Source organism: Euleptes europaea, chromosome 5 (assembly GCF_029931775.1).
Source record: "Euleptes europaea isolate rEulEur1 chromosome 5, rEulEur1.hap1, whole genome shotgun sequence".
NCBI lineage: Eukaryota > Metazoa > Chordata > Lepidosauria > Squamata > Sphaerodactylidae > Euleptes > Euleptes europaea.
This window is the reverse complement of record NC_079316.1, coordinates 112,552,415-112,573,819: the sequence shown is the minus strand read 5'-3', so window position 1 is coordinate 112,573,819 and position 21,405 is coordinate 112,552,415. Positions and strand designations below refer to the sequence as shown.

The 21,405-nt window shown below is 46.9% G+C and overlaps 1 protein-coding gene across 1 annotated transcript in view; it reads left to right on the top strand.

Moving 5' to 3' along the window:
- The window catches only part of ARHGAP22 (Rho GTPase activating protein 22), a 39,202-nt gene that overhangs the window by 1,996 nt on the left and 15,801 nt on the right, over positions 1 to 21,405 (top strand). The window contains exons 2-4 of the mRNA XM_056850542.1: positions 3,307 to 3,506; positions 8,296 to 8,383; positions 10,493 to 10,621. Of these exons, the coding sequence (XP_056706520.1) occupies positions 3,307 to 3,506; positions 8,296 to 8,383; positions 10,493 to 10,621 (417 nt within the window). The remainder of the gene's footprint in view (positions 1 to 3,306; positions 3,507 to 8,295; positions 8,384 to 10,492; positions 10,622 to 21,405) is intronic.

The window sequence follows — 21,405 nt, the reverse complement described above, 5'->3', positions numbered from 1 at the left end:
TGATCTCCAGACGATAGAGATCAGTTCCCCTGGAGAAAATGGCTGCTTTGGCCATTGGACTCTATGGCATTGAAGTCCCTCCCCTCCCCAAACCCCTCCCTCCTCAGGCTCCGCCCCCAAAACCTCCCACTGGGGGCGAAGAGGGACCTGGCAACTCTAGCCCTCATTCTCCAGGGAAACTGACCTCTGGCTTCCTAAATGTATTTGGTAAGCATTATTTAGGTAACTTGGTTGCTTAAATGTTAGTTTCCAGGACAATGTCCGTAAAACAGCTGAATGATGGCTTGTAGGGAGGTTCTATTGGGACAAGATTTTATTCTGCTAGTGTTTCAACCTTTGGGCCAATATTCATTTGCTTCATTGCTATTCTGCTTTTCTGCCAGGTACTTTTTTCCCCAAATGCAGAAGTATCTTCTGACAGTCTATGAGACTGACGCATTAACTTGTCTTCCCACTAAGAAGATCAGAATAACTATATGGCTGTAGTTCCGTCCAGGACAAAGGTCTAGTTGTGGTGGTTTGAGGCTAGAGTTACCAACCTCCAGGTGGTGGCTGGAGATCTCCTGCTATTACAACTGATCACCAGCTGAGAGAGATCAGTTCCCCTGTAGAAAATGGTCACTTTGGCCATTGAGCTCTATGGCATTGAAGTCCCTCCCCTCCCCAAACCCTGCCCTCCTTAGGCTCCGCCCCAAAAATCTCCAGGTATTTCCCAACCCAGAGCTGGCAACCCTTTGGGAGGCCTTTGCACAACTCCCTGTCAGTCCCAACATTGACTTGTTTCTTAGTCCAATTTGGATGCGGTGGAAAGAGCTGTCAAGTCACAGCCAACTTATGGCGACCCTGAACGGTTTTCAAGAAAAGAGATGAACAGAGGTGGTTTTGCCATTGCCTGCCTCTGTGTAGCACCCCTGGACTTCCCTGTTGTCTCCCATCCCAGTACTAACAGGGCTGACCCTGCTTAGCTTCCGAGACCTGACGAGTTCAGGCTAGACGGGGCCCATCCTGGTCAGGACCCAACTTGGATACATCACTAAAATTTTCTCATTTCCAGTCTGGAAGCAAAGCCGACCACTGCGCACAGGGACAGACAATGGCAATTCAATTTCCTTCTGCTGAATGAGGAATGTGAGTTAAAAGAACCTAAAAGTCACAGCAACCAGAAGGAAATCTTGATGTGATGAGATCACATTAAGATCCCCCTTTGCACCACCATTTAGTAAATGTGTCTCTGCCCATTAGCCGCCTCACCTGTGAGGAAAAGCAAAACATGAACTGAAGATGGTAACTAACCATTCATGCAACAGTCTGAAAATAAGGCTAGTGACAAGGAAATTGCAACTGTTAGTTAGGTTCAAAGAAGAGGTATAAATCCCTACTAACATCTGAAGAATTAATTGATTGATTGATTGATCATGATCAAGATTGATTGATTGATCATGATCAAGAAAAGCATCTATTCTGAAGAAAGTTCATGATGCCAACAACTTTACAGGCAAAAGCATGAGTAGATACAGACAAAGTGACATCAGGATATAGCAGAATTTACCATTAAACCATGACAATTTCAGCATGGCAACTCAATACTGCAACAAACTGTAACCAATAGAAAAGCAACGTATGCTGCCTTCTTAATGTACTTTTAAGAATATCACTACCTTATCTATCTCACTCTGCTAGTGTAACTAGCTGACTGCTATGCTAAAAAAAGAGAATATGTGTTAAAAATCTAAGGGTTATGACAAAAACAGACATTGCAGATAGGATTGTGAAATTCCTGGAGATTTGGGAGGTGGAGTTTGTGGGAGTGTGTGGATTCTAGGAAGGGGAGAGACCTCAGCAAAGTATAAAGCCATACAGTCCACCCTCCAAAGCAGCCATTTTCTCCAGGGGAAGTGATCCCTGCCATCCAGAGATCCATTTGTAAATCCAAGAGATCTCCAGGCCCCACCTGGAGGCTGCAAATGAAGCAACTCACACATGCCTGTTTCCCTCGCCACCACCCCTCTGATAACGTTGGGTCTTTGTTTGGATTATGCATGCCGTTTCTGACCGTCGGAGGTCGCCTCGCTCTCCCCCTGCATTTCCCTGTGTTTTGCCTGCGTTTTCAAATTCGAGATAATACAGGTCTCTGAAAACGTGGGCAAAATGTGCGGAAATGCAGGCGGAGAGCGAGGGAACCTCTGATGTTCAGAAACGGCATGCATAATCAACACAAAGACCAGATGTCGTTGGAGGGGTGACGGCGAGGGAAACAGCCATGCATAAAAAGCTGTGAGAGTCTTGGCAAACCAGAGGGGGTGTTACTTTTCCGTGGCCTCTGCAGAGCCATCCTCATTTGTGAAAGGCACAAGCGAAAGGCATCATGAATTATTCACCGTTCTGTTCAATCTGCAAAATATCTGGCGAGCTTTCCCTCAACCCACCTGCACTGCTGAGCAATGGATCCTACTTTATGGAAGTGGAAGTGAGTCTGAAAACCACTGAGCCCAAAGCTCCTCCACCCCAAGCAGGCGGCACGGGGGAACGGAAATGGTGGGGGTCCAAATGCAGCAGACCTTCAGCTAGGGTTGCCAGGTTTTGGGGGCGGAGCCTGAGGAGGGCGGGGTTTGGGGAGGGGAGGGACTTCAATGCCATAGATTCCAATGGCCAAAGTGGCCATTTTCTCCAGGTTAACTGATCTCTATCGGATGGAGATCAGTTATGATAGCGGGAGATCTGCTGCTAGGGTTCCCAGCTCCAGGCTGAGAAATACCTGGAGATTTTGTGGGTGGAGCCTGGGGAGGTCGGGGTTTGGGGAGGAAGAAGGATTTCAATGCCTTAGAGTCCAATTGCCAAAGCAGGCATTTTCTCTAGGGGAACAGATTTCTATTGGCTGGAGATCAGTTGTATTAGCAGATCTCCAGTCACCACCTGGAAGTTGGCAACCCTAATGGAAACCCTGGGAACTGATCTCTGTATCCTGGATATCACTGGCAATCATGAGAGATCTCCCAGTCCCACTGTGATGTTGGCAGCCCTTGCACTTAGCTGGGATCCAGTTAGGGTTGCCAACCTCCAGGTACTAGCTAGAGATCTCCTGCTATTACAACTGATCTCCAGCCGATAGACATCAGTTCCCCTGGAGAAAATGGCCACTGGCAATTGGACTCTATGGCATTGAAGTCCCTCCCCTCCCCAAACGCCGCCCTAAAAACCTCCCACCAGTGGCGAAGAGGGACCTGGCAACCCTAGATCCAGTGCCACTTGTATATGAGAGGACTGCCCTTTCCTTGGCCTTATCCTGGGTCCTCTGCTTGTTTCCAGCCCGGTCCAAGAGTCTGGTGATGGGAGAGCATCACGGCCTTCCCTTCCGGCCTGGCCCACTCTGCCCTCCAGAGCGGGTGCTGAAATGTGGCTGGTTGAAGAAGCAAAGAAGCCTCATGAAGAACTGGCAACAGCGCTGGTTCGTGCTCCGAGGAGACCAGCTCCTCTACTACAAGGATGAGGACGAGGCCAAGCCACAGGTAAGGAGCTCCAATGCTTTGGGCCCACCTTGCAGGTAGGGTTGCCTGTTCTGGGTTGGGAAATACCTGGAGATTTGGGGGGTAGAACCTGAGGACGGCGGAGTTTGGAGAGGGGAGGGACTTCGATGCCGTAGAGTCCCATGGCCAAAGCGGCCATTTTCTCCAGGAGAACTGAGCTGAAGATCGGCTGAAGATCAGTTGTAATAGCAGGAGATCTCCAGCCACCACCTGGAGGTTGGCAACCCTACTTGCAGGAGAAGCCAAGTTGGTTCCTTTTAGTCTAGATTTCTGCTTTGCTTCAGTCTGCAGCAGTGGGAAAGTAATCTTCACATAATTTATAGACTTTGATCAATTTCGGGGAGCCTCATGACGCAGAGTGGGAAGCTGCAGTACTGCAGTCAAAAGCTCTGCTCATAACCTGAGTTCGATCCTGATGGAAGTCGGTTTCAGGTAGCCGGCTCAAAGTTGGCTCAGCCTTCCGTCCTTCCAAGTCGGTCATATGACTACCCAGCTTGCTGGGGGTAAAGAGTAGAGGACTGGGGAAGGCAACTGCAAACCACCTGATAATCATAGTCTGCCTAGTAAATGTCGGGATGTGACGTCACTCCATGGGCCAGTAATGACCTGGTGCTTGCACAGAGGACTACCTTTACCTTTTCAACCTCCAGGTGGGGGGCCTGGTTATCTCCGAAATTCCAATTTATCTCCATACCCCAAAGATGAGCTCCCCTGGAGAAAATGGCCACTTTGGAAGGTGGACTCAGTGATATTATATCCTACTGAAGTCCCTCCCCAGTTTTGCTTTCCCCCCCCCCCCAGGATCTGCCCCCATATCTCCAGGAATTTCTCAACCTGGAGCTGGGTACCAGACAAAGTGCAGGTGAAATGTCCTTTCTTGCTGGGTAAAGTAACTGTGTCTAGGAAGAGATGTCATGGGCAATTGTGGTCTTGTTGAATCCTCGCTTGTGGAAGGTTCTGCCTTATGATAGAAACTTCCACCTCTCCATGAGCTTATGAGAACTCCTGCTGGCATCGGGCAAGACAGCGAGAATTTCCCTTGCTTGGAACGGCTCAGCATGCAGCACGTTTCTCCCTATTCATGAGAAGACAGGGGACGAAGCAGCAGTCTGAATGACACGGGAAGTCAGGAGGACAAGCCGAAATAAGTGCATTCAGCCGATGAGTCAGATATTATGCTCCATTTGGAAGTCTGCTGCCGTTCTGGAATCGCTGGTGGGTTAAATGTTTCCTGCTCTGGGAAGGGAATCTAAACCTAATTTGCTTATACTTTATGCCAGATGACCTGTGATTTCATTGCTACGTCGTCATCGTCCCCGGAGGGCATTATTTCCTAAAGGGGAAGGTGTGAGGGTGTCTGAACAGGAATGCCAAGAGGTGGGGAATTGCAGTGAATAGTACCCATTTTTTACAAGGCATAAATGGAGCACCATGCTTTGCTTTCCAATCCCCATCTCATCCCAACGATTTGGGTTATTCAAATAACATAAAAACTGTAAGCCAACAGGATTAATTCAGAATGATTCTCAATAACAACATAAATGGTTTCTCAGCCAGGATTGGCTATTTCTAAGTTTTTGAAAGTGGTGTCAGAGTAGATTACGGACCGTGGTGGGGGTTAGGCATAATTATATCTGTGTTTCCTGTATTGCTGTATTGCTGTAAACTGGAAGCTGTCCAGATTAGGGTTGCCAACCTCCAGGTAGTAACTGGAGATCTCCTGCTATTACAACGGCTCTCCAGCCGATTGAGATCCCCTGGAGAAAATGGTCGCTTTGGCAATTGGACTTTGTGGCACTGAAGTCCCTCCCCTCCCCAAACCCCGCCCTCCTCAGGCTCCGCCCCAAATACCTCCCGCTGGTGGCAAAGAAGGACCTGGCGACCCTAGTTACCCAGCTGGCTTCATGTGGAGGAGTGGGGAATCGAACCTGGTTCTCCAGATCAGAGTCCACCACTCCAAACCACCACTCTTAACCATTATACCACGCTGGCCTACTGGACTCTTGCTCTTTTCTCCTGCTACAGACAGACTAACACGGCTACCCATCCTGATCTATGGCAGAAGATGTTATCTAGGGCTGTTGCCTAAATACATTGAAAGGTTTTTAAAAACATTGCAAAAATTGTATAAGGGAGGATTCTATCCAGCGTTAATTGCCTACCATTACACAAGCTGTTTAAAAACAGTATAAATGTCAAAATCACTCCATAGTGTCTTGTAGGGCAAAACATTTCTGTGACTCCTCTGAGAAACATCTCCTGTGACATTTTTTTTCTTTGTTAAATGGAAGGGTTTTTGATAAACATAACCTTATCATCATAGGGTATTTTTTTAAAAAAATATTTCATTTACAAATGTTTACCTTTTTTCTCTCCTTTTTCATCAAAATCATATGGAGACCATAAGCCTTGGATTTTGTACAGTATTAACCAGATCTATACGAGTAATGCAAACAGGAGAAAAGAGTTTGTATTCATTCAAAAACTAAAAAAAAAAAGTTTTAGTTAAGATATTGTATTATAATCTAGATAAGAAATAGAATTCTAAGAAACAGTCTGGCTGATTATGAAAGGATATTAACTGATAACAGGTCATCAAATAGTCTTTTGGAAAGAAAACACAATTCTTATTAGATTTAAAGGAAATGGCTTTAAATTAAATGGATTAGGGCAATCAGTGTAGCAATACCTCTGAATGACTGGTGAAAAGATCATTTCAAAAAGATCCCATAACATCATCTTGCATAAATAGGGCTGCCAACCTCCAGGTGGAGGCTGGAGATCTCCCATTATTACAACTGATCTCCAGGCAACCGTGATCAGTACCCCTAAGGAAAATGGCCACTTTGGCCATTGGTCTCTATGGCATTGAAGTCCCTCCCCTCTCCAAACCCTGTGTCACATGCCCCCAACACACACAAACCAGACAGTTTCAAACCTCACAAGGGCCAGTACAAGGGTATACCAAAAGCCAAGCCTGAGGGTTCAAGCTGAGGTCCAGATAAGGCAACAGTTCACATCAAGGTTAGGAGTGGATAGATGAGTTGCTTCCACACAAGCTGATTATAACAGGACACCACTCTGTAGGGTTGCCAGCCTCCAGGTAATGACTATAAGCTAGATGTGCACTGAGATAATACTGTGGAAAAATCCAATGTAGGAAATTTACTTTCAGTACACAGCCACTAATAAAATTAATGACACTAAGGGTGTTATTGCAATATTCTATTATGCCCTTAACATTACACCGTAAAATAAACCATCACAGTGGATAGTAATACAGTGACTCAAATGCACAAACGGAACTAAACATAACATGAATAGTCCATGTATCTGAGTCCATATGGTAGACGTTTAGATGAAAAACAATATCCAATCACTTGTAAACACTGTGGTAACTTCTTTGAGCACCAGGGGAAATGATTATAACTTATCCGGCAGTATAAGCTCTCTGTGCCGAGATGCACTTGATCCCGCGGTCAGCTGGTGGTTGCTGGCCAATCCCGTGCTGTAATTGGGAATCCTGCTGCTGTGTGTAACTAACACAAACACGCTGCTGAAAAAAAGCTATGCGTTTACGCTGCTGGAAAAGCTATGCGTTTCACAAACACATAGAACACTGCTGGAAAAAGCTATGTGTTCTATGCACATAGAATGTGGTGACAAGATCCTGGTTTCATCTTGTTTCGCGTTGTAATTACATTGGCTTGAAAATTCGCTGGCTTCTTCAGAGTTTGTATTCGAACATCCGACTGCAATTTTGCAGTTCATGAGAATGACATCGTAGTCCCTTTGTTTAAACATTACAACATTAAAGGAGATCTCCAGCTAGTACCTGGAGTAGGGTTGCCAACTGCCAGGTAGTAGCTGGAGATCTCCTGCTAATTCAACTGATCTCCAGCCAATAGAGATCAGATCACCTGGAGAAAAATGGCCGCTTTGGCAATTGGACTCTATGGCATTGAAGTCCCTCCCCCCAAACCCCGCCCTCCTCAGGCTCCACCCCAAAAATCTCCTGCTGGTGGCGAAGAGGGACCTGGCAACCCTAACCTGGAGGTTGGCAACCCTGTTCATCAGAGGAGTCATCGGTGTCCCCTGGATCCGGCTGGACCACGACAGCCTGCCCTCCTCAGGCTCCACCCCCCTAAAATATCCAGATAATTCCCAACCCGGAGCTGGCAACCCTATTTGCCTGGGAGTTAGAGGCTTTGAGATGCAAAACGATGCTTTTTAATCCAAGGTAAAGAAAAGGCTGTGAAAGGCCTGATGTTTATCCCTCTGGGATCTGTGAAAAACTCCGAAAGGAAAGATCGTCATTACAGGCTGGTTTGATAATCAGTAAAGTTTTCCAGAAGTGAAACGAGTGCAAAAGTGAGTAGGTTGAAAGGCAGGAAAGAAAGACAAAGTAGGCACAAAGGGCGGATTCTGAGGAAGAGGCCTAGAAAGCAGAGCAAGGCTCTTCCTGTGTTAGGGTTGCCAGCTCCAGGTTGGGAAATACCTGGAGATTTTGGGGGTGGAGCCTGAGGAGGGCGGGGATTGAAGGGGAGGGACTTTAATGGGGCATAATACCATAGAGTCCACCTTCTAAAGCGGCCATTTTCTCCAGGAGAACTGATCTCTTTCACCTGGAGATCAGTTGTAATAGTGGGAGATCTCCAGCCACCACCTGGAGGTTGGCGAACCCAATCCTGTGTGCTGTTTTTCTTGCATCCCTGGATGTCCCGGGGCTGTATTCCTGATCCTCCACTGATGGTTGCTGTGTTGATTTCAGGGGTTCATCTTGTTGCGAGGCAGCCAGGTGCGAGAAGTCCCCCCGAATCCGGAGGATCCAGGGAAGTACCTCTTTGAAATTGGCCCAGGTAGGCTAACCTTTCTTGCTCGCTGTGGCTTCCTGTTGCAACTCTGCTTTCTGCAACCATCCTGGGGGTAGGGTTGCCAGCTTCCAGCTGATGTGGCAAAAATACTAACAGCATTATGACCATAAATCAACAATACACGTGGTATTGTATGCCAAACATTTATAATGCATAAACATGTACCTACTATACTAAATACAAAAAACTAGAGTAGTGTCTAAAACATATAGTGTTACAATATATATGCACACAACATCCACAATACACATGCAATGGACTGGACACAAAAGTATAAACGATGTTACTAACATCAGCCCCAGCCGGGGCTGTGGGTCGCTGCTTCTCCCTGGGCCGCTGTGCAAGATTTAAAGAGACATGGTCCTGTAATATAGAAAGACTTGTCCACGGCTGGAAACGGCTGCTATGAGAGCATGATCTGGTATGATATGGAAGTTTTAATCCATGCAAAATAGAGATGGATCCAATAATTCTATTTCAATGTTACTTCTTCAGTTGCATTTATGTTAGTCAGAACTGACTGTTATGACATTAACCTCGCTGAGGCACAGAGCAATTAACCTCGCTGAGGCACAGAGAACCCATAGGGGTCTTGTTCTCTTCTATTGTGGTAAGCTAATATTATTTTTTGGCATGTTATTTTGTTAACATTTATGTTGTAACAATTGAACATTGTAACCAGATTGTATACTTGTATATACATTTTTAGAGGCTTGTTCGTCCACTTATAACTTGAGAACACCGACTAAAGAAGCTACACTTTGCGAAACGGCCACAGATCTAGAGGGGTCGTCTTTGTTCCGTTCTCCATTTTGTTCCTTCCCAACTGGATGGCAGCAGCCTATCATTCGGGATACAAGGGACTTATTATTTTGAATTTCTTACCACCTTCTCATTTGGCTTTATTCGGACTTGCTTTAAGGGTGACGTAACCCGTTCTTCAGGACTCATTGTCTCCGGACTTGGGTGACATAATAACCCTACGGGGGAATTTTCATTTTGGTTTTCTAGTTACATTAATAGTTTGTTTATAAGTATTTTTTAATGTGTGATATGTGAACCAGTCAGTAAATTTGACGATATTTCTATGAGCCTTATGCTATTGTTTATATGCTTACAATACCCATATTTAGCATAGGTTATAGGTTTAGTTAGAAAACTTCCAGCTGAGGGCTGGAGATCTCCCAAATGCCAACTGGATCCCCAGATGACAGATATCAGTTCCCCTGGAGAACATGGCCGCTTTGGAGTGGGGGACTCTATGGCATTGCACCCCCAAGTTCCCTCCCCTCCCCAAACTCTGCCCTCCTTCCCCACCTCCACCTTTCAAATCTCCAGGAATTTTCCAGCCCAGAGCTGGCACCCCTAGGGGTAGTGTTGCCAACTTCGAGGTGGCCTCTGGATATCTCCTGCTATTACAACTGATCTCGAGGTGATCAAGATCAGTTCCCCTGGAGAAAATGGCTGCTTTGGAGGGTGTACACTTTGTATCCCTTGAGGAACCTGTTACAGCCTTTTGTAAGAAGCTGTGCATCTGGTCTTCTGTAAAATTCTTGAGACTACTGTACTACAGATTTTTATAAAACTTGAATACGGCAAGACCATGTATCCATAGGAGGAACTTGTTAATTTTCATTGAAGTGAATACCTACACTTATGGTGAAATATGTGGGACTGAAGAAGACTCCGAAACGATCGTATCCCAGCATTCCATTTTGTTCTTCAGTAACATGAACGAACATCTACCTGCGTTTAGGATATGAAAAATATATGCCTAGATTGCTGTATATGCTTATGGCAATTTATGTACATAGCACTTCACTGTTCTGTATATAGCACTTTGCTGTTGTTGTTTGTTTGGTTCTCCAATACAAACTGTTTTTGCAGATATCCCAGCATATTTTTGTACTAATTTCCTAACCTATGGTAACAGTACAGAGATGTTTATTTTTGTTGGTGACCACCTGGAGGCTGGTAAGCCTAACCTGACACCTTTGTGCATGGCATAGCTCTCTTTCTGCTGTATGCACACCCAGGTAGAGAGAGGGTAGCTTTTGGTACCTAGATGGAAACTGAGGTGTGTCTTCTTTTCAGGTGGTGCAGAGGAGCATGATAAGATGCCCATCAACCATGAAGCCTTCCTGCTCATGGCTAACTCCCAGAACGAAATGGAAGACTGGGTCAGAGCCATCCGGCGGGTTATTTGGGCACCCGTCTGTAGAGGTACTGCTCACCGCTCTCATGCGCATAACCTAAATCATTTCCCACAAGGTAAACTGTACTCCTGTGGTACTCGGGAGGTGGTGGTCTCTCCTTCCTTGGAGGTTTTGAGCAGAGGCTGGATGGCCATCTGTCAGCAAGGCTGATTCTATGAACTTAGGCAGACCATGAGAGGGAGGGCAGGAAGGGTTGTGTCAGTGTTTGGCTCTCGTGGCCTTTTCTTACATGCCCAGGGAAATGCTGATCGCCACTTTGGGGTCAGGAAGTAATTTTCCTCCATGCCAAATTGGCCAGGGGTCCTGGAGGGGTTTTTTTTTTTTTTGGCCATCTTCTGGGCATGAAGGAAGGGTCAATGGGGGTGTGAGGGGGAGGTAGTTTTGAATTTTCTGCGTGCAGGGGGTTGGACTAGATGACCCCAGGGCCCTTCCAACTCTTTGAATCTATGATTCTGTGATTCGTGCTTGAGTTCCACTGAGGATCGTTGAGAGGCCCAGAGTGGGATTTCTTTTAGGACCTTACATTGGCCTTTATTGCAGTGCAATTAAGAGTGTGGAAATGTCATCACCAGCGATCCATGCGTGGCCAGGACTGCCACCCGGCCCCTGTGGTAGCCTTGCCACACTGGGAATGAGATTAAGAAAGCTCCCTGCCCCAGAAGTCTGAGTTCGAGGCGGGGGAGAAGTAGGTTTTGCATGGGGGGCAGTATGCATTCCTTTATGCCAGTATCCGAGGGAGAGGGGAAGCTGCTCAGCATCTTTTAAGTACACTGTTGCTCAAACACACACACACACATACCCACAAGAGCAACTGGTTTTCAGTTGGCATACTGAAGTTGTTCTGCTGCCTCTGAATACGAAGTTCCATTTTACTTCTTTGGCTAAATTCATTAACAGAACTGTTCTCCATGAATTGGTCTAGTGTTCTTTTTAAGCTTTCTAAGTGGTACCCGTCACCTTCTCGTGTGGCAGCAAATTCCTTATATCAGTGGCCTAAAGAAGTGTCTGCCCAAATGCCCATCGATTTTGTTCAGTGCCATTCCTGAGTTCTAACATTTTGAGAAGAAGCTCTCTCTATCTCCTTTGCCTGCCCTGTGCATGATTTTATAAACTTCGACCACGTCTCCTTCACTTCATCCCCCCCACCCCCCATATCTTCTTCCCCATATGATTTCCTCTTTCTCTTCTCCTGGCAGTCACCATATCTGCTCCTCTTTCCCTTCCTCTCCTTTCTACTCACAACCACCCCTTCTTTTATCTTCCCCCTAGTTTTCATCTTTATTTATTAGTTATTTACTTCATTTATATCCCACATTTCTCTCCAGAGGGGGCCCAAAACAACTAATGTCATCCTCATCTCATCTATCCTCACAAACAACCCTATGAGGTAGGTTAAGTGGAAAGAAGGTGACTGGCTCAAGGTCACCCAGCGGGCTTCCACGGCAGAGTGGGGATTTGACCCTGGGTCTCCCAGATCCTAGTCTGACACTCTAACCACTCCACCACACTGTCTCACTGCTTTCCCTCCTTCCCTCCCCATGGGAACCTCTCCCTGTGAAAACTTGTGGCCAGGTTGCAAAAGTCATGCAGCAGCAAGTGGTTTAGGTGAACTGTGTGGTGGTCAGAAGTGGACTGGAGGTCACAAATAGTCCTGGAAAGGGCCTTCCCCCTTTCCTTTTACTGGTAGAAACCAAGGTTTGAATGCTGGCAATATTCTTGTGGTTGCTAGCAACCTGTGCAGCGGCCACTGAGATCTCAGAGGGCATTAATTGCTTAAATGGACAGGGGCTGTTTCTATTATTTTGAACGGCGGCTGTTTCTGTTATCTTTCAAATCCCCCAATCTATTTATTTAGACATCTCAGATTTTTCTGCAAACTTGAGGCTTTTCTCCGCTTCTAGAAAGATCTGTCTTGACTGTTCATGACTCCAGTCTCTGAATCTAATTATCCACAGATGGGGCCCTATTGAGAATTAGGTATGTTGATAGGCAGCACGTCTGGCTGAAAGTTCAGGTTAATGATCAGGCAAAGAAACAGAGCCACTGGTTTCATCCCTCTCCAAGGGCAAGACAGCATCTGAGTGCAGACGGAATGTTTTTGGGTGGAGCAGCATTCCATCACGTGAACCGAACCAGCAGTCTGAAATGGTCCAGCTCAGACACGGGTCTCCAGAGAACTTTGGGTCCTCAGCATCAAAGGCTGTGCATAAACAATACAAGATCTGTGCAAGATCAGTATTTCCAGTTCTTGCTCCTAGGTTCAGGTTACTGGAAACCTCATGAAGCTGCCTTATACTGAATCAGATCCTTGGTTCACCAAAGTCAGTAATGTCTACTCAGACTGGCAGTGACTCTCCAGGGTCTCAGGCAGAGGTCTTTTCCATCATCTACTTGCCTAGTCCTTTTAACTGGAGATGCCGGGGATTAAACCTGGGACCTTCTGCATGCCAAGCAGAGGCTCTACCACTGAGCCACGGCCCCTCCCATAAAGGGCAGTATTGTCTATTCAGACTGGCAGTAATTCTCCAGGGTCTCAGAAAGAGGTCTTTCATATCACCTACTTGCCTAAACCCTTTAACTGGAGATAATGATGAAGAAGAAGAGTTGGTTTTTATATGCTGACCTTCTCTACCACCCAACGAAGAAACAAACCGGCCCGCAATCACCCTGTGTCCATGTTTGAAACCTCGGCATGCACCAAAGTGTTCAAGGCACTGAGCAGGTGGGCAGATAAGGCAAACACCCTTGGAGCTGCACTCATTACAAGCCCAGAAGAATTCCACTTAAAGATCTGGTTCCTGCTTGAGATGCAGTTTTTCAGCCCCTGGCTCTTCAGTCTGGTAATTTGTAAGCAGGAAAAAAGGCCAAGTTTGCTAAGAGGATTTTGCAAGGTTGGCTTGAATAAAACACCCTTGAATAAAACAGCATGGTGACTTGCCTGCCTGGTGCAAAGGTTGCGGACATTACCCGTCATATAGGTAGTCTGGTAGGTAGTGCTGGGGAGGAGCCAGTGATTGTGGTGCATGTTGGCACCATCGACGTGGGGAAATGTAGTCCGGAGGTCTTGGAATCCAAATTTAGGTTGCTAGGCAAGAGACTAAAAGCCAGGACCTCCAAGGTAGCTTTCTCAGAAATGCTACCTGTTCCACGTGCAGGACCAGCTAGGCAGGCACAGTTGATGAGTCTCAATGCGTGGATGAGACGGTGGTGCAGGGAAGAGGGCTTTAGATTTGTAAGGAACTGGGCAACATTTTGGGACAAGCCGGGCCTATACAAAAGGGATGGGCTTCACTTGAACCAGAATGGAACCAGACTGCTGGCGCGTAATATAAAAAAGGTGGCAGAGCAGCATTTAAACTGAACCTGAGGGGAAAGCAGACAGGAGCTGAGAAGCAGCCGGTTCGGGCAAACTCAGTGCATACGGACAAAGGGAAAATTGCTTCAGATTGCCCACATAGGGATTACTTAAACATGAAAGGGAATGGGAAAAAAATGATGGATAGCCACTTAAAGATGCCCAAAGACACATGCCAGGCAAGTCGAAAGAGAGAAACAGTGTGGAGGTGTTTCTATGCTAATGCTAGAAGCCTCCAAGCAAAAATGGGGGAATTAGAGTGCATGGTTTTAAGAGAAAACATAGATATAGTGAGCATTACAGAAACCTGGTGGAGGGGAGAGAACCAGTGGGATACAGTCATCCCTGGTTACAAATTGTATCGAAATGACAGGGAAGGACGTATTGGAGGGGGTGTTGCTATGTATATTAAGGAAGGCATAGTGTCTAATAAGCTAGAGACCATAAAAAGGGCAGACTCGTCCACAGAATCCTTATGGGTGATGATTCTGGGCCCCAAAGGAGATTTAGTACTGGGGACGTTCTATCACCCCCCGACCAAATGGCTCAAGGTGATCATGAGATGGAGAATGAAATTAGGGAAGCATGTAAAGGTAATGAAGTAGTAATAATGGGAGACTTCAACTTCCCTCATATTGATTGGATAAATGTATGCTCTAGTCAAGCCAAAGAGATAAAATTTTTAGACATCCTAAATGACTGTGCCCTCGAACAGTTGGTCATAGACCCAACCAGAGGGGAGGCGATCCTGGATTTAATACTGTGTGGTGCTGCCAGTGATTTAGTGCGGGATTTGGATGTAGTTGAGCCAGTTGGCAATAGTGATCTCAATGGCATCAAATTTAATTTATATGCAAATGGGAAAGTGACTGGGAAATCTCACACAATTACCTTTGACTTTAAAAGAGGGAACTTCTCTAAAATGAGAAAACTGGTAAATAGGAAGTTGAAAGGAACACCTAGGAGGGTTAAATCTCTTGAAAAGGCTTGGGGGTTACTCAAGTCCACATTACTAGAGGCTCAGCTAGCTTGTATACCGCAGGTCAGGAAAGGTAGTAATAAGTCCAAGAGGTCACCACCATGGCTAACTGGTAAGGTGAAGGAAGCAATTAGAGAAAAAAAGTCTTCCTTCAGAGACTGGAAGGTTTGCCCAAACGAGGCGAACAGAAGCAAACACAAACTTGCACAAAGGAAATGCAAGCAGTTAATTAGAGATGAAAAAAAAAAGATTTTTTTGACGGTATTCATCCTAGAGTTCTTCAAGATCTCAAATGGGAAATTGCTGAACTTCTAACAAAGTTATGTAATATGTCCCTTCGATCAGCCTCAGTACCAGAGGACTGGAGAATGGCCAATGTAACACCCATTTATAAAAAAGGTCCCAGGGGGAACCCAGGAAATTACAGGCCAGTTAGCTTAACGTCTGTTCTGGGTAAATTAGTGGAAAGCATTATTAAAGATAGAATTGTCAAGCATATAGAAGGACAAGGTCTGCTGGGCAAAACCCAACATGGCTTCTGTAAGGGTAGGTCCTGTCTCACTAACCTATTAGAGTTTTTTGATAGCGTCAATAAGCATGTGGACAGGAATGAGCCTGTGGATACTGTGTATTTGGATTTCCAAAAAGCTTTTGACAAAGTCCCCCACCAAAGACTGCTAAGCAAACTTCATAGTCACGGGATAAGAGGACAAGTCCTCTTATGGATTGAGAGCTGGCTGAAAAATAGGAAGCAGAGAGTAGGAATCAATGGTCAGTTCTCCCAATGGCGGGATGTGAGCAGTGGGGTGCCTCAGGGATCTGTGTTGGGACCGGTGCTTTTCAACCTGTTCATCAATGACCTGGAGTTGGGGTTAAACAGTGAAGTAGCCAAATTTGCAGATGACACCAAATTATTTAGGGTGGTTAAAACAAAATCAGACTGTGAAGAGCTCCAGAAGGATCTCTGCGTACTGGAAGAATGGGCATTAAAATGGCAAATGAGATTCAATGTAAGTGTAAAGTGATGCATATTGGGGCAAAAAATCCCAACTTCACATATACACTGATGGGATTTGTGCTGGCAGCAACAGACCAAGAAAGGGATCTTGGGGTGATAGTGGATTGCTCAATGAAGATGTCAACCCAGAGTGCGGCTGCTGTAAAAAAGGCAAATTCCATGCTGGCCATAATTAGACGAGGAATAGAGAATAAAACTGCTGATATCATACTGCCCTTGTACAAATCTATGGTGAGACCACAGTTGGAATACTGTGTACAGTTCTGGTCACCACACCTAAAAAAGGATATTATAGAGCTTGATAAGGTGCAGAAAAGAGCAACCAAAATGATTAGGGGCCTAGAGCAACTGTCCTATGGGGAGCAGCTAAAACGCTTAGGGCTGTTTCGCTTGGAAAGAAGGTGGCTTAGGGGAGACATGATAGAGGTCTATAAAATTATGCATGGTTTGGAGAGAGTGGACAGGGAGAAGTTTTTCTCCCTCTCCCATAACACTAGAACACGGGGTCATCTGCTAAAGCTGGAGGGTGAGAGATTCAAAACAGATAAAAGGAAGTATTTTTTCACACAACGCATAGTTAAATTGTGGAATTCCCTGCCCCAGGATGTGGTGATGGCTGCCAGCTTGGAGGGCTTTAAGAGGGGAGTGGACGCATTCATGGAGGAGAGGGGTATTCATGGCTGTTAGTTAGAATGGATACTAGTCATGCTGCATACCTGTTCTCTCTAGTATCAGAGGAGCATGCCTATTAATTTTGGTGTGGTGGAACACAGGCAGGATGGTGCTGCTGCAGCCGTCTTGTTTGTGGGCTTCCTAGAGGCGCCTGGTTAGCCCCTGTGTGAACAGACTGCTGGGCTCAATGGGCCTGGGTCTGATCCAGCAGGGCCTTTCTTATGTTCTTACCCTGGAGGGATTGTGCTAATAAATGAAGGTGTGGCCAGACTAATTTGGGAAAGAGTGCTCACTTACAGATTGCGCTGCCAAAGTATAAAATGCATATATGTTACCAAGCGGACTGGCAGATACAGCTTATTTTATTGTTTTTTTTAAAAAACCCGAAAAGCAACATGTGTTCTTGTCAATTATGGGAGAGGTTCCCAACATGGCACCGTGGTCGCCATGGCACCTACAGACACCTTTCTTGTTGCCCACAAAATGCTTTTAGAAAGTGGGAGGGGCTAGGTGGGGCTTTTGCCCTGCAGGGCTTCTGATTGGTTGTGAAGATTAAAAGGCATCCTGTTAAACAGAGCCTCTGCCTGAGATGTCAGAGAGTTACTATTCGACTTACCCAGGACCACACTGCCTGACAGTTTGTGGTTGTCTCTGCCTTTGTTTTCATTATTCATGTATTTTCCGACCTTTAGAAGTCACCTTTCTCTCCCTTCACATTTTCACCACATTTTATGGATGCTGTTTTACCCCGAGTCGAATGTCTGCCTTGTTCCCAAACCGAAAGCTGGTTTTGAGCATACTTGTCAATTTGGGGGTTTCTCCCCACACCCATTCTTGCTTCTCCCTCCCACTTGTCTTTCCCCTAATCCAACCCCTCCCCTGGAAGCTGCAATACCAGGAGGCTGCTTATTTGGTCAGTTTCACAGCGATTGTGGTCAGTTTCAGACCTCAGTCTGATCCAACAGTTTTTTTGTATTCCACTAGCGAGAACGCTTGTGAGAAGTTCTGAAGCTCTGCATTTGTCCTGGTGATGCATACATTTAACTCCAAGTACTCCGGGAATTTCTTTAGGGGGAAAAGCCCCTGTGAATAGTGATTTGAGAAATCGAGTTCAAATACTGTGTATCGAGAGGGCAGCACATCCCGCTTAAACTATCCATGCATAAAAGGCCCATTTCACATTTGAGGTTTTCTTTTTTTAAAAGAACTTGCAAGTGTATGATTTCCAGAACCAGAGAGGGAGTCTTGTTCATCTGCAGGAGTAGAATAAAACAGGAGTCCAGTGGCCCTTTAAAGAGTTATTCCAACATCTGGCAAAGGGAGCTCTGACATGCAAGAAATTCTGCTGGAATAAATGTTAAGTCTCCAGGGTGTCCCTGGACCCCCTTTTTTCCTCTCAAACCAAATATTTGTTATTTTTAAAAAAATTATGAATTAGTGTTAGCACTTCCTTTTTTGTCACCTCTGTTTGAATCAGTTCATCAGATGCCTTCCATGGAAAAAAGTGGTTGGATTGAGGATGGCTGTTACCGCACTAGGTATTCCCAGTGATGTATCAAGAGTTTGGAAATGTTATAAAAAACATCACTCTAAAAGGGGTTTTGGATACTACAGCTAAAAAATGGCTGGAAGACGTCTTCACAGCTAAAGGGGCCAAACGAAGTGCAAACAGTATTTTTTATAACAGTTTCAAACTCTTAATCCATCAGTGGGAATACATAGAAAGTGCGAACAGTATTTTTTATAACATTTCCAAACTCTTAATACATCGCTGGGAATACCTAGTGTGGTAACAGCCGATATCTCTCCAAGATCTTCTGCAGGGAAGACATATTCAAGGGTCTTTTTATGCATGGCTGTTTCACTCACCGTCACCCCTCCAACGACTTTGGGTTGATTATGCATGCCGTTCCCGACCATCAGAGGTTGCCTCGCTCTTCCCCTGCGTTTCCCTGCATTTTGCCCATGTCTTCAAAACAGGTCTCTGAAAATGTGGGCAAAAAGCGGGGAAAGGCAGGGGGAGAGCGAGGTGACCTCTGACAGTTGGAAACAGCATGCATAATCAACACAAAGACCTAAAGTCATCAGAGGGGTGACGGTGAGTGAAACAGGCATGCATAAAAGACCAAGGCGTTCATTTAGCCACTTGGCACTTTCAGGTATGATTGACCCAAGGGTCCCAGGCAAGTTAGCGTGGCCAGTTTCACCACTGCAAAATGATCCGTAAAAGTGTGGAACTTGGTATAGTGCCAGAAATCTCAAGAGGGAGACCAGTTAGTATGACTTTTATATGTAAGAGTAGAGAAAATAACTCAATTTATGTGTCAGCACCTGAAAGGAAATTAGAGCAATGTTTAGTAGTGGCAGCGATCATGTTGCTCGGTCACATGGGAGTGCTGCCACCAGGAGTGGCACCACTGTGCCCCACCCACATGCCCTTCCTCAGTGAGCATGGGGGAGCCATGGGTATAGGCAAGTGGCAGTGAAGGTGTGTGTGTGGGGGTGGGGGTCAGCAGCAGTGGGCACCACCAGAAGTTCTGGGCCCTGGCAGCTGCCTCATCTCAGGGTGTGCAGATGCTGGCCCTGCTTTGGTGCTTGCTGACATCGCCATGATCTGCTGGGGATTGTCCTGGCTGTCACTTCTGCCCCCCCCCCCGAGCCACGGAGAGGCTGCCTCAGCTGACGCATGGAGTTTAGCTGCAGGGACAGTTTGATGGCCAGCACCTTCGTCTCTGCAAGGGGCAGAGCGAGCACCGTAAGGAACCCCCTGCCCGTCTTGCCCTGTGCTGACAGCTCCCCCCAGAAAGGGATCTGATAAGCCACCGGGGCCCGCATTTCTCCTGAGGGGAGGCCTTTGTTAAAACTTGCGACCTCGGGCTGAGCAGCTGTTTACCTCGGCTGCAGCCGGGAGGAGCGCGAAGAGTGGGCAAGACTCTGCCTGCCTGCCTCCCGTGCCGTTGCGGAGGGAGCTGGGGAGCTCTGGGTTTTCATTGGATATTTCGGATGCTTTCGGCACCCGTCATAATTCATGCCGAGCAAGTCTTGGGGCTGCAGCCAGGTGCACGGCGGTGATCACCGGCAGCCACCTGAGTGCCAAGTGGCGGCGTTCGGCGGAGGAGGCCTTGTGGACGGGACGGGCCTCAGGATGTGTCTCATGCCCGGAGCCAGGGCCTTCCTCCGCTGCCACGGCTGCTTTCTTACCTTGCCAGGTTTCTGCTGGAAGTTGGACGTCTGCCACGCGCCTGACTGCTGTGCCAGGACCAGAGGTGAGCGGCAGGGAGGGCTCGCCATGCCAGTCTTTCCCCCCACCCCCAGGACCAAACATTGCAAGACCAGTCCCAGGCAACCCACTTCTGCCCTGAGGAGGATGAGCCAGAGGTGTGGGGGTGGGGGGGCTAAAAGCCTGCCTTAACTCCCCATGCGGAAAGCTCTCCGCTGTAGATATTTGGGGAGCAACTTGAGGCTGGGCTGGGAGAGTGATTCCCAGCTCTGTCACGGACTTCCGCTTGCTTGGGGTTCTGCCCTGGTTCATCTTACTGACTTTGCTCCTCTGTCTTCCTTGGTGCCGCTTTGAGGGTTGCCAGCTCCGGGTTGGGAAATTCCTGGAGATTGGTGTGTGTGTGTGTGGAGCCTAAAGAGAGTGGGGGTTTGGGGGGGAAGGGACCTCAGCATGGTGTAATGCCATAGAGTCCACGGTCCACCCTCCAAGTTAGCCAGGGAAACTGATCTCTGTGGTCTGGAGACCAGTTCAAATTCTGGGAGATTTCCAGGCCCCACCTGGAGGTTGGCAACCAAAGTATGACTTTGAACATTGCCAGCTCTGGGTTGGGAAATTCCTGGAGATTGAGGGGGTGGAGCCTTGTAAGGTTTGGGTTTGGGGGGAAGGGACCTCAGCATGATGTAATGCCATAGAGTCCACCCTCCGAATCAGCCAGGGAAACTGATCTCTGTGGTCTGGAGACCAGTTCGAATTCTGGGAGATGTCCAGGCCCCACCTGGAGGTTGGCAACCAAAGTATGACTTTGAACATTGCCAGCTCTGGGTTGGGAAATTCCTGGAGATTGAAGGGGTGGAGCCTTGTAAGGTTTGGGTTTGGGGGGAAGGGACCTCAGCATGGTGTAATGCCATAGAGTCCACCCTCCGAATCAGCCAGGGAAACTGATCTCTGTAGTCTGGAGACCAGTTCGAATTCTGGGAGATTTCCAGGCCCAACCCAAGCACGACTTGGATTTTTTTCCTGTCAAGACCACGGCATTCTCTCATGGGCCCAACAGAATGATGTGCTTATGCATGTGATTTGGGGCCACCATGGCTTGTTCCCAGTATGGAAATCTTACTGTGTCAATCAGAAAGGAGTGCTTCCTACCGTATGGAAAGATTGACGGGCCCAAGAGGATTGTTTTCCCTTTTCCAGTATCTCACCTCCTGCCTTTGAAGCCGGGCTTGGACCAGAGAATTGTGAAGACTCCGCATATTTCTGACATGTTCAGACTTTGTTCTGCCAGGCATTTAGTGAACAACTGATCACACGGGGAGAGAAAAAATCTTTCTCCCCATCCGCCAGTCACAGAATTGCCCTTGCCCTGGCGTTCTCTGCTCAGATCTGTCTTGGAGAGCGGTCTAAAACCTGCTTCCCCAGCTCAGCTGGCTTAAGAGTCTGCTGTCGGGTTGGATCTCACTCCACAGACCGTTTTTATGGCTCTGAAACCCAGGCAAAATAACCTGGGCTTCTGCAGAAAGCAGGTCTAGAAATTAACTCTTTGGTCA